Raw genomic sequence first — 13,406 nt, 5'->3', positions numbered from 1 at the left:
CAGTCATCCCTGCACCAGAGAGGTCCCCGGGTATCCGCGTCCCGTGCACCCATGCAGGAACAATGATCGCTGCAAGCACCTCTGAGAGAAAGCCACCCTCATGTTCCTGTCCTGATGCCAAACAGTCCAGTTTCTCCCCATATGTGTCTGAGTCGCCCAGAGTCTCGCCAAGAACTGGAGTTCAGAGCAAGTGGGAGCTTGTATCTCCATCCCAATTAAAAGAGCAGCACATCCAGGTGCAGCACATTCTGCACCTCTTAACAGTCTCAGTGCGGTTTCTTCACCTCTCTAGTTGTGGGACTTCCACTCAGCCAGCTTTCCTGCGGTTCTGGGTGGTAGTTGTTCTGCCTTTTAGTTGTAATTTTGATGTAGCTGTGAGAGGCAGCAAATATAGGTGTTTAGCTATGCCGCCACCTTGGTTCTCCCCCACCCCAATAAATTTAATTCAAAAAAAGAATAATAATTTTACCTAAAAAATTAAGGAGGGCATTATCCCTTGCAAAATAATACAAAATGAGTTTTCATGCATTTAAATATATCTAAGCCAGCAGCCTCTGCTGCAGCATGGGATGGATAACATGTCTGACAATGTGTCCCCTTCTATTAGCCCAGTGCCACTTTCTTTGTTCCATGAGGTTCAGAGTAGATTATTACATTAGCACACCAACATTGGTGTCTGCCATTAATACATGAAATGCAGTCAGGAAAGATATGTGCTTCTGATTCTGTACTATTGAGTCTAAGGCTTTGGACAAAATATAACCCCTCTGAGCCCTGGTATCTCTATAGATGAGAAGATAGGGGAAGATCAGATCATGTAAGTCTGATGACCGCCCCTCACCCCCCCTCCCACCTCCCACCTCCTGTCACCCAGGGTTTACATTTTACACCAATATCTGGGCCTTGTCCCTAAAGAAGAAACCCCCAGACTCCCCCACTGGTTTGAATCCTGAGCCCTGGCTGCTTACCCACACTTCCTCTCAGATGTTGGTTGATTATAGTGATAAACCTGTGACAGCAAACAGGCTTCTTCATGGAAGACCACTTGGAAGGACCAGTCCTGGACTCTTGGCTTGAGGGTCTGTGTGAAGGAGCAATGTCACTGCGGGCCTCTGCTCTCATGCTTTGAGTGCCTGGGGTCATCAGAGTCATGTATAGTTACAGACAATGACAGATCCCAGGCCCATTACCATGTGGCACCAACAGCCAGGAAGGCAGAAAGCAGAGAAGCAAGTGTGCTTCTCCCAGTCTCTGCCACTCTCAGTACACCCTCCACTCCCTTCCTTACTCACCTGCCAGGACTTTTTAGTCCCCTTCCTCCAAAACCCATTCATTTGCTTGGACAACCCTGAATTCTTAGCACTTGACCTTGGAGCAGAAGAGATTCCTTAGAACAGAAACCAGGAAATAAATCAGATTCTACTGGATCCATCTGCTAGCATTCAGTCACTTGCCTCTTTTCTGAGATTTTCAGTTTGGTTTGCACAATTTCTTCCGTTATCTGAAATTCTTACTTTTGTATTTAGTTTGACATCTTTTTTTTTTCTTCACTGCAGTTCTCTCATAAACATATGTCCTTAGGTGCTTTATTACTACTGATAAAAGCTGTAAGTTTATCTTTACCAAGGGACAAAAGTGCAATTTTAATGTGTATCCGAGTGTAACACAACACAAAATTATTTATTGTTTCTCATAGTCCTCTCTATTTCCAAGAAATGAGCTACAAGATGTTATTGTAAATTCACTTGTGTACAGGAAAGCATGCACCCTGCCTCAACCACAGCACTTTCCAACCTCACATCCTCCTTGTTCTGTTTAACTCATCACTTAAAGTTTTGGTCACAGCACAGACTAGAAAGGCTAGGTTACAGGGCCCACATTCCTTATTTGTACCTGCTCAAGTGTTCAGAGGGGTGAGAAGAGAACAAACCTCATCATGGAAATCGCCCTGAACAGTGTTCAGGATCAATTCAGAACCCACCTAGGCTGGTGCTGGCCTGAGGATGAAATGGGGGAGTTCTCCTGTGAGACTCCAAACCCTCACCTGTTCCTTCTCCAGAGAAGGCACAACACTTAGCACTTTTACTCTGACATGAACCAAACAAAATAAATTCTACTCTGAATTGAACCGGTGCTCATGGATGCTGCCATCTTTCAAATTCTAACAATGACATTCTCAAAGCTTAACTTGTGAATAAACAGCTAATTCACCCTCATTCTTTTTGCAATATTTCTTGAAAAACATATCACTTAGAAATATCACTTAAAATTAGAATTAGGGGACTAGTTTCTGAGCTGTGAAAGACCATAAATGGCTATCTGGAAATATACGGAGACACCAGCATTTCTCCTGTCGTCTGCAAATATAACACATCTGCATTGATTGGAAAGCGAAGGACTCCAGATAAACATAGCAACCTGGAAGGCTAGGGAGCTGTCATCAAGGCCCCATTTAGCAATACTTCATTGAACCCCACTGAACAGCCACAAAAGGGGAAAACTAAACTATGCAAAATCCATGCACTCAGCAGGAAGAATGATGAGGGGAGCTAGCACGGTAGCCACCATTTAATCTAAAACTACTGACCAGGTTTCAACATGCAGACATCATCGTGAGGAGCCCTGCAGAATTATTGCTGGTGGAACAACCACATCTGGTGAAATCTTTTAACAATTAAAGTCTCTAAAAGCTGCCCTAAGTTCATATAGCAAATGAAGAAATGTTAATTTTTTGCAATATACCAAATTTTAGTACCAAGAGTGGGCGGTACTTAACCCATGACTTCCTCCCTCCCCCACTCACCTTCAGCTCAGCTTAAGGGAAACTACACTGTGGGCAGATGAGGTAAAGAAGATGGGGCTCCTGTTCCCCTCAGTTAACCATGAAGTACATGCTGCCTTACCAACAGGGGCAGGCTGGCAGCATTTCCCATGATGCCCTTTAACTCTGATTTGCAGAACTAAACTGGCGAGCACAGCCAGCAGCACCCTCCTGCTCCTGTAGTCATAGCACAGAGACTCCATCCCAGGCACAACAGGCCAAGAATACTGAAGCCCAGGGGCCCACACTCCAGCTCCCTCATATGATGGAGGGTCCATGCTGGGAGAGGCAGGTTGTGAAGACCGGAGACTACAGTCCCAGCTTACAGCCCAGGGCGATGGTTCAGCACTTTTGAACAGGAGGGAAAGAAGTCCATAATTACAGAGAACTCCAAAACTCTCCTCAAAAGAAGTGACTTTATTTGAAGCAGAGTGTGGGAAGTTCAAAGGGCACTTTTGAAAACGGTGAAAATTTATTGGTAAGTAGTTTACAGGAGTCTGGTAATCCTGTAAGAGTTTCAAGGGGAACCATAAGTCAGCAATGTACTAGAGAGAACCAGGAAAAGAGACATGTACAAAGGGTCATTCTAGGATCAGACAAAACCTAAAAGTCTGACCCCAAAAACCAGCCTGCAAAGGAAAACAATTTTATTTATATCAGACTGTGGAGAAATTTATGCCCAGAGACATTGTAAATAACAGGAGAGCAATCAGCTGGCAATTGGTAGACCTAACAGCTGGGTATAATACAAATGGAGACACAGAGCTTAACAGAGAGAGTCAGAAAAGAGGCAAACAAGGAGAGCGCTGCTAAGACTATTGTCATCCCACGTGACATCCCAAGGCTGCACCCTCTGAGGAGCATCATCAGCTTTCACACTGCAGGGGACATAGACTTCCCCAGAAGAGTCCAGGCATGTCACTAAACAAACATGCAAACAACAGCAACTTGAGCCCTAGAAATGCAGAAGGTAAATCACTGTGCAGAGCACTGCACTACATTATTTAAAACACCCAGTTTTTAACAAACTGCAAGACATACAAAGAAACAGGAAATTGTGACCTATGCAGTGAAAACAACTCAGGCAGCAGTAACTCTCTGTGACAAGGCCAACATATTGGATTTGAAAGCAGTGCTTCAAAGCAGCAGTTTGAAGTATGTTTAAAGAACTGAGGTAAATAATTCTTAGAAGGTAAAAGAAGCTATGATGAAAATATCTCATCAAATAAATATTGTCAAGAAAGATAGGGATTATTTTTTAAGAAAAGAATGTAAATTCTGGAGTTGAAATTATAGCTGAAATGTAATTTTTACTAGAGAGGCTCAAAGGTAGGTTTGAACGAGCAAAAGAAAGAAACAATGACTGGTGTAAAAATAACAGAAGTCAAGTGGAAATAGACACTTCAGTAATAATAGTTGCATATTTCAACATCCCATAATTTTGGATAATGCATAGAAGGACTAATCAGAAGGTCAACAAAGATGAGATGTGGTGACCAAATAGATCTAACACTATTCACTCCACCCAAAAACACCAGAATACATATTCTCCGCAATGCACAAAGAACATTCTCCTAAACAAACCATGTGTGAGGCCATAAAATAAGCCTCAATAAATTTAAGAGGCTTGAAACCATACAGAGTATTATTTCCAGCCACAATGAAGGAAAATTAACAATCAGTAACAGAAAAAACACTTGAGAAAAAGAACTATGTGTGTGTTTCTTAATCCTCACCTAAGGATATTTTTCCCATTGATTTTTAGAGAGTGAAAAGGAAGGAGGGAGGGAGGGAGGGAGGAAGGGAGGGAGGGAGGAAGGGAGAGAGAGACAGAGAAGAGAGAGAGAGAGAGAGAGAGAGAGAGAGAGAGAGAGAGAGAGAGAAGAGACACATTGATTGGTTGCATCCCACACCCATTCTGACCGTGGTCCATGGATTGGACCTGCAACCCAGTTACATGTCAATGACTGCGAGTCAAACCCATGACCCTCCAGTGCTCAGGCCTGTGCTCAAATAGCTGAATACCCCATCTAGGGAAAAAACAATATTAAACAACACAATTCTAAATTACCAATGAATGAAAGATGATATAAAAAGGGAAATTATAAATACTTTGAGATGAATAGAAATGAAAAAAACAACATAGCAAAACTCATGGGGTGTAGCCAAAGCGATACTTAGAGGAAATTTTATATCTGGAAATATACACGTAGCTATTGATATTAAACCAAGAAGAAAGATCTCAAACCTAATCCCAATATTTCCCATTAAGGCAATGATTAAGGCAGCAAACAAAACCTAAAGCACTAACAAGAAAAATACAATAAACAGTACAAGTGGAAATTAATGAACTAGAAAATAGAAAAACAATACAGAAAACCAACAAAACCAAAGCTTGTTTCTTTAAAAATATCAAAAAAATTGACAAATATTTAGCTAGTTTGACCAAAAGCATATAGAGAATTAGTAAAATCAGCAATGAAAAAGGGACATTATTACTAAGCTTATGGAAATAAAACAATTATAAGTATACATTATAAACAATTTTATGCTTTCCAAATTAGATAGCATAGATAAAATGGAAAAATTCATAAACTATGAAAACTAACTCAAAGAAAAATTGGATCTATCTATACTAAATAGATCTATCTATACTAATAAAAGGGCAATATGCTAATTAGACTGGATAGACCAGATGTCTTCCAGATGTCCTTCCAGACAAAAGTCATGGAGGCAGAGGCTGTTAGGGGCAATCTGGCTGGCAGGGGAGAGCAGTTAGGGGCGATCAGGCCAGCAGGGGAGAGTGGTTAGGAGCAATCAGACTGGCAGGGGAGAGCAGTTAGGGGCAATCAGGTTGTCAGGGGAGAAAGGTTAGGGGTGATCAGACAGGCAGGCAGACATGATTAGGGGGTGGTCAGGCAGGCAGGCAGATTGGTTAGGGGTGAACAGACAGGCAGGCAGAATGGTTAGGGGTGATCAGGCAGGCAGGCAGAGGGGTTAGGGGTGATTAAGCAGGCAGGCAGGTGAACGGTTAGGATCCAGTGGTCCTGGATTGTGAGAGGGATGTCCAACTGCTGATTTAGACCCGATCCCTGTAGTTGAACATCCCCCAAGAAGTCCCAGATTGGAGAGGGTGCAGGCCAGGCTGAGGGCCCCACCCCCCTGTGCATGGATTTCGTGCACCAGGCCTCTAGTAATATATAAAGGGATTAAATTTCTAATATAAAACATTACCTACAAAGAAAACCTCAAGCCCAGATTCTATCCAACATTTTAGAAGTATTAATACCAATTCTTCACAAACTCTTCCAAAAAATAGATGAGAAAAAGCACATTCTAATTTATTCTATAATGTCAGTACTGTCCTGATACCAGAATATAAAAAGATAACACAATAAAGGAAAACCTCAGATCAATATCTCCTACAAATATGGATGCAAAAATCCTCAACAAAATACAGTTGGTCCTCGGGTTATGTCGGAGATCCCTTCCTATGGTGCGATGTAACACAATTTTCACCAAAAGCCACCTACATAAGCACCTACATCACTCACATGGAGCACACACACAGTGGTAATGAAGTAAATCAGTAAAAATAATTTAAAAGAAAGATGACCTTTACTTGTGGTAAATAAATAATAAAAACCATAAAGCACATATGTACATACAAGGGTAAATACTGTATTATCCTTACCTTTACTATTGTTGTTGGCTTGCACACTGGACGTTGCAAAGGGAGGAAAGACAGGCTTACACTAGGCTACTTGAGGGAGAAGGTCTGAGAGGCAGAACCTGAAGAAGGTGCATGAGATACTGGGGCAGGTGAGTCTGGAGAGGCATATGAGGTAGAGGGTATGGGATCTGTTCCAGGTTTCTCTACCTTCTTAAAATAACGTCCGAAGCTAGTCTGGAAGGATACCTTCTTCTTGTCCTCCCAAATCTCCTTATAACACCGCAGGCTACCCATGACCCCTCTGGCAACCTTAGTCTACCTGTCAATGTTGGGGTCCTGAGCCTCAAACCTTGCCAAGGCATCCTCTATCATGGCAAAGGCCCCTAATAATTCCTTGCTTGTAAATCTCCTGGGCTCTGGGGTTGGTGTGTCTTTCTCTTCAATTAATTGCTGTTTCAGTTGAATGAGGTTCTTGGTAGATAGCTCCTCTCCATGAGATGCCAGCAGCTCTGTGACATCCTCAGCCTCCACCTCCAAATCAAGCTTCTTACTCAAGTCAACTGCATCAGAATCCTCAAAGCCATGGAAATCATTCACAAACTGGGGACACAATTTTTTCCAAACACCATTCAGGTTCGTCTGCTTAACTTCATCCCAAGAATCAGAAATGTTTTTTATAGCAACAAGAACATTGTAAGATTTCAAAAAGTCCTTGAGAGTCAACTCTTTATCCTCCTCAGTTGCCCTAAAAGCCATAGCAAATGTCCCTCGGAGGTAGTAGGCCTTGAAAGAGGCAAAAAACTTGGTCCATAGGCTGTAAAAGGGAGGTGGTATTAGGTGGAAGGTAAACCACCTTGACATTTGGATGAAAGTCATTCAAATCGGCAGGGTGACCAGGGACATTGTCCAGCACTAGCAACACCTTAAAGGGCAGCCCCTTGGAAGCACAGTAGTCCTTCACTTCTGACACAAAGTGGTTGGTGAACCAGTCCTCAAATATGCTAAGTGTCACCCAGGCCTTCTTGTTAGATTTCCAGATGACAGGTAGTTGACCCTTCCATGCGCCCTTGAGTGCCCTTGGATTCTCAGGCAGATACACCAACAAGGGTTCAGCTTGAAGTCACCAACAGCATTAGCCCCAAGTAGCAAAGTCAATCTCTCCTTGCTGGCTTTATGGCCTGATGCTGTCTTGTCCTCCTTGGCAATTTACATATGTGTAGGCATACACTTCCAGAACAAGCCTGTCTCATCCACATTAAACAATTGTTTATAAGGTAACTCCCCTCCCTAATTATCTCAGCCAACACACTAGGAAAATCACCTGCTGCTTTCACATCACCGCTAGCAGCTTCCCCGTGCACCTTAAGATTATGCAAATTAGCACAAGCCTTAAAACGCATCAACCAACCTTTACTAGTCACAAACTCTTCACTTTTACTCCCTTCCCCCTTTTCTTTTTTTAAGGCCTCAAGCAATCTTTCAGCCTTCTCCTGAACCAACATCAGGCTCACTGGGATATGCCATTGATGCTGGTCATCCAGCCAAAGCACTAAAAATCTTTCCATCTCAATAATGAGACCACTACGCTGCTTTGTAATCACAGTTGATCTCAAGGAGCAGATCCTTTCACATGTTCAAGGGTGAAAGGATCTGCTTTTTATAGTCGATGATCGTGGAGACAGTCGTATGACTTAGGCCAAGCAACTGGCCGATGTTGGTTGGTGTTTTGCCCTTTTCTGAGTGTCTTATTATGTTTACTTTCACTTCCATTGTGATGGCTTTCCTTTTTTTCATAGCACTGCCATCAGAAGAATCTGCCTTATGCTTAGGAGCCATAATGAAGGGCAAAAAATGTCCAAAATAACAACACAAACGAAATAGAGTGAATGAAGCAGAATCCAAAATGGCTTATAAATGGCATATTCATCCACTCAGTTCACCAACTAGATCCCCAGGTAACTTCGTGCAAACGCCATAGGTTGAAATGATGGATATAACCAGGAAATGTGGTACACCAAGTCCAATGTACCCTGAGGACTGCCTGTACTGGCAAAAATAATCCAGCAATATATAAAAAGGAGTAAACACCATGACCCAGTGGAATTCATCACAGGAATGCAATAATGGTTTAACATTCAGAAATCAATTAGTGTAACAAACCATATCATTAAAATAAAGAATGGGTCAACATGCATAAGTCAGTCCAAGTGATACAATATATTAACAATATAAAAGATAAAAATCAGCCAAAACCGGTTTGGCTCAGTGGATAGAGCGTCGGCCTGCGGACTGAAAGGTCCCAGGTTCGATTCCGGTCGAGGGCATGTACCTGGGTTGCGGGCATATCCCCAGTAGGAGATGTGCAGGAGGTGGCTGATTGATGTTTCTAACTCTCTATCTCTCTCCCTTCCTCTCTGTAAAAAAAAAATCAATAAAATATATTTTAAAAAAAAAAAGATAAAAATCATTTGATTATCTCAATAAATAAAGAAAAAACCTTTGACAAGATCCAAAATCCTTTCATGATAAAAAATCTTGGGTACAAAAGAAATGTACCTCAACACAATTAAGGACATATTTGATAAGCTCACAGCTAAGATCATACCCAAAAGAAAAAAGCTGAGAGCTTTTACTTTAAGGTCAGAAAAAAATGCAAGTATGCCCACTGTTAACACTTTTATTCAATACTAGAGGCCTGGTGCATGGATTCATGCACATTGAAAGGAAATTAATTAGAAGGTAGCCGGCAGGGCGGGCCAGACATGCCCTGGAGCCAAGATCCCAAGGTCCCTCTGTGGCGGGCAGCACCTGGGATGCCATCTGTGAAGTGAGCGGAATCCCTCTGGCAGGTGGGGGTCCCTTGGCCTTGTCTGTGGAGATCAGACTGAAACCAGAAGTCCAACATTCCCTGAGGGGTCCTGGAGTGCAAGAGGGCACTCTGCAAAGTTGATGTTACTCAGCAGCTCCTGCATTGAACGTTTGCCCCCTGGTGGTCAGTGTGCATCATAGCTACTGGCTGATTGGCTGGTCAGCCAGTTGCTGAGTCTTTTATATACATACTAGAGGCCCAGTACACAAAAATTTGTGCACTCAGGAGGAAGAGGGGGTCCCTCAGCCCAGCCTGTGCCTGCTCGCAGTCTGGGACCCCTAGGGAGATAACGACCTGCTGGCTTAGGCCTGCTCCCAGGTGGCAGAGGGCAGGCCCATCCCTAGATGCAGCCCCTGGTCGGGCTCAGAGCAGGGCCGATTGGGGAGTTGGGGCGCAGCCCCCTGTCATGCACAGAGCAGGGCGGATCGGGAGGTTGCGATGCCACCCCTAGTCACACTCAGGGTAGGGCCAATTGGGGGATTGGGGCACTGCCCACTGTCACACTCAAGGCAGGGTCGATAGGGAGGTTGCAGTGCCACCCCCTGTCACGCACAGAGCAGGGCGGATCAGGGGGTTGGGGCGCTGCCCCCTGTCATGCACAGAGCAGGGCCCAACAGGGGGGTTGGGGCTCCATACCCTGTCACACATAGAGCAGGGCCAATCAGGGGGTTGAGGAGCTCATCCCTGTCATGCACAGAGCAGGTCCCATCAGGGGGTTGGGGAGCTTCCCCCTGTCACTCACAGAGCAGGGCTGATCAGGGGGTTGAGGAGCTACCCCCTTTCACTCACAGAGTAGGGCCGATAGGAGAGTTGGGGCACCGTCCTCTGTCACACACAGAGCAGGGAAGATCAGGGGGTTGGGGCGCCATCACTGTCACACTCACGGCAGGGCCAATGGGGAGGTTGTGGTCCCGCCCCCTGTCACACACAGAGCTGCAGCGCGATCGGGGGTTTGGGCGCTGCCCCCTGTCACACTGATCCTGGTGCAGGGAGGCATATTACCCTTTTACTATATAGGATAGAGGCCTGGTGCACGGGTGGGGGCAGGCTGGTTTGCCCTGAAGGGTGTCCTGGATCAGGGTGGGGGTACCCACTGGGGTGCCTGGCCAGCCTGGATGAGGGGATGATGGCTGTTTGCAGCTGGTCACACACCCTTCAGGGTGGAGGTCCCCACTGGGGTGCCTGGCCAGTCTGGGTGAGGGGCTGAGGGCTGTTTTCAGGCTGGCGGGTGACTGAAGCTCCCAACTGCTCCTTTTTTTCTTCTTTTTTTTTTATTCTGGGCCAGCTTTAGCTCTGAGGCTTGGCTCCAGCTCTGAGGCCTCGGCTGCTGAAAGCAGGTATCTGGTTTGTTTGGGTTCTATAATCGAAACACTGTTTCAACTCCAGCTCTGAGATCCCAGCTGGCTGAAAGCAGGTTTCTGGGGTTTTGTTTAGCTTCTATATTTGTAACAATGTTTCAAACTGCAAGCTCAGAGGCCAGCAAGGCAGGCGGGGAATGTTAGCTTCCTCCGTCACTGAAGCAAGCAAGCCTCCTGTTCGCTTCAAGCTGCCTGGCTGCCGGCCGCCATCTTGGCTGGAAGTTAATTTGCATATCACCCTGATTAGCCAATGGGAAGGGTAGCAGAGGTACAGCTAATTACCATGTTTCTCTATTATTAGATAGGATATTGACTAGAGGCCCAGTGCACAAAATTCATGCATGGGGGAACGGTGTTCCTCAGCCCAGCCTGTACCCTCTCCAATCTGGGACCCCTCGAGGGATGCCTGACTGCCCATTTAGTGGGATCAGGCCTAAATGAGCAGTCAGACATCCCTCTCACAATTTGGGACTCTGCTCCCAACCGCTCACCTGCCTGCCTGCCTGATTGCCCCTAACTGCTTCTGTCTGCCAGCCTGATCACCTCTAACCACTCCCCTGCCAGCCTGATCAATGCCTAACTGCTCCCCCACTGGCCCAGTTGCCCCTAACTGTCCTCCCTTGCCGGCCCTGTCTCCCCAAACTGCCCTTCCCTGCTGGCCTGGTCACCTCTAACTGCTCTCCCCTTCAGGCCTGGTCCCTCTCAACTGCCCTCCCCTGCCAGCCATCTTGTGGTGTCTATCTTTGAACACATGGGGGTGGCCATCTTTGACCACATGGGGGCAGCCATCTTGTGTGTTGGAGTGATAGTCAATTTGAATATTACCTATTTATTATGTAGGACTTAGAGGCTCTATGCACGGAATTCATGGAAGGAGCTCAGCCCTCACAGCCCCAGCTTTGTCCAAAAGGTCATCTGGAAGGTTGTTCAGCTGTCCAGTCTAATTAGCACATTATGCTTTTATTATTATAGATAGTACTAGAAATCATAACCAGAGCAATTATGCATGAAAAAGGGCATCCAAATCAGAAATGAAAAAGTAAATTTGTCTATTTGAAAATGACATGATCTTATATGCAGAAAATCCTAAAGACTTCACAAAACAACACAAAGTTATGAGAAATAATAATCAAATTTAGTAAATTTGCAGGGTACAAAATCAATATAAAATATTAAAAATTAGTTTCATTTTTATATGCTAATAATGATTTATAAGAGAAACAAATTAAGAAAACATTCCCATTTACTGTAAAATCATAAAGAATAAAATACCTAGGTATAAATTTTACCCAAACGTTGAAAGACCTTGGAAATTAAAAGACACTAATGAAAGAAATTAAAGAAGACACAATACATGGAAAGATATTTTGTGCTTATGGACTGGAAGAATTATTCTTTTTCAAATGTCCATAGTGCTTGAAGTGATCCACAGATTCAATGAAATCTCTATCAAAATTCCAATGGCTTTTCTTACGCATGCGCATGGTTGGGTGGGCCTTGTTCCTTCTCTCCGAGCACCGCCAATATGGTGTTCAGGCACTTCGTGGAGGTTGGCCGGGTGGCCTACATCTCCTTCAGGCCTCATGCCGGGAAGCTGGTCATGATTGTAGATGTTATCGATCAGAATAGGGTTTTGGATGATGGACCTTGCACTCAAGTAAGGAGACAGGCTATGCCTTTCAAATGCATGCAGCTCACTGACTTCATCCTTAAGTTCCCACACAGTGCCCGCCTGAAGTATGTTCGACAAGCCTGGGAGAAGGCAGATATCAATACAAAATGGACAGCCACAAGATGGGCCAAGAAGATTGAAGCCAGAGAAAAGAAAGCCAAGATGACAGATTTTGATCATTACAAAGTAATGAAAGCAAAGAAAATGAGGAACCGAATAATCAAGCTTGAAGTTAGGAAGTTTCAAAAGGCAACTCTTCTGAAAGCTTCTCCCAAAAAGCACCAGCTGCTAAAGGTGCCACTGCAGTTGCAGCAGTTGCTACAAAGGCTCCAGCAAAAAAGGTGACTTCTGCAGGCAAGCAGGCTCCAGCCCAGAAGGTTCCCACCCAGAAACCTGCAGGCCAGAAGGCAGCGCCTCCAAAAGCTCAAATGGGTCCAAAAGCCCCAGCCCAGAAAGCACCTGCTGCTCCCAGGGCATCTGGCAAGAAAACATGAGAACATGAGGGGCTACTATAAATGTATAATAAAGGTTCTTTTTAACAACAAAAAAAAAATCCAATGGCATTTACACAGAAATAGAAAAAGACAATTCTAAAATTTTAATAGAAACACAAAAGTTCCTGAATAGCTAAAGCAGTCTTAAGACAGAATAACAAAGCTGGAGGCATCACACATCCTGGTTTCAAACTATATTACAGAGCCATACTAATCAAAACAGTGTGGTATTGGCATAAAAACAGACATAATAATCAGTGGAAGAAAACTGAGACCCCAGAAATAAATGGTCAATTAATTTTCAACAAATGAATAAAGAATATACAATGGGAAAAAGATAGTCTCTTCAATAAGTGGTGCTGGGAAAACTGGATAGCTATGTGCAAAAGAATAAAATTGGACTCCAATCTGACACCACACACAAGAATCAACTCCAAATGGATTAAGACTTAAACATATGACCTGAAACCATAAATTTCCTAGAAGAAAACAAAAGGGGTTTTGATTGTGGTGATGATT

General features: G+C 44.2%; 1 protein-coding gene across 1 annotated transcript; it reads left to right on the top strand.

The window, feature by feature from the left end:
* Positions 1–12,246: 12,246 nt before the first annotated feature.
* Positions 12,247–12,887, top strand: LOC308527385 (large ribosomal subunit protein eL14-like; the record flags this gene model as incomplete). The annotated part of the gene is given in 2 exon segments (XM_081102706.1): positions 12,247–12,670; positions 12,673–12,887. Coding segments are annotated over 2 exon segments (639 nt in total).
* Positions 12,888–13,406: the final 519 nt, after the last annotated feature.

The sequence above is a fragment of the Myotis nattereri genome (genome assembly GCF_964212035.1).
Source record: "Myotis nattereri genome assembly, chromosome: 11".
NCBI classification, from domain to species: Eukaryota; Metazoa; Chordata; class Mammalia; order Chiroptera; family Vespertilionidae; genus Myotis; species Myotis nattereri.
Note: the sequence above shows the minus strand (reverse complement) of the source record. Positions and strands in the feature narration are given on the sequence as shown.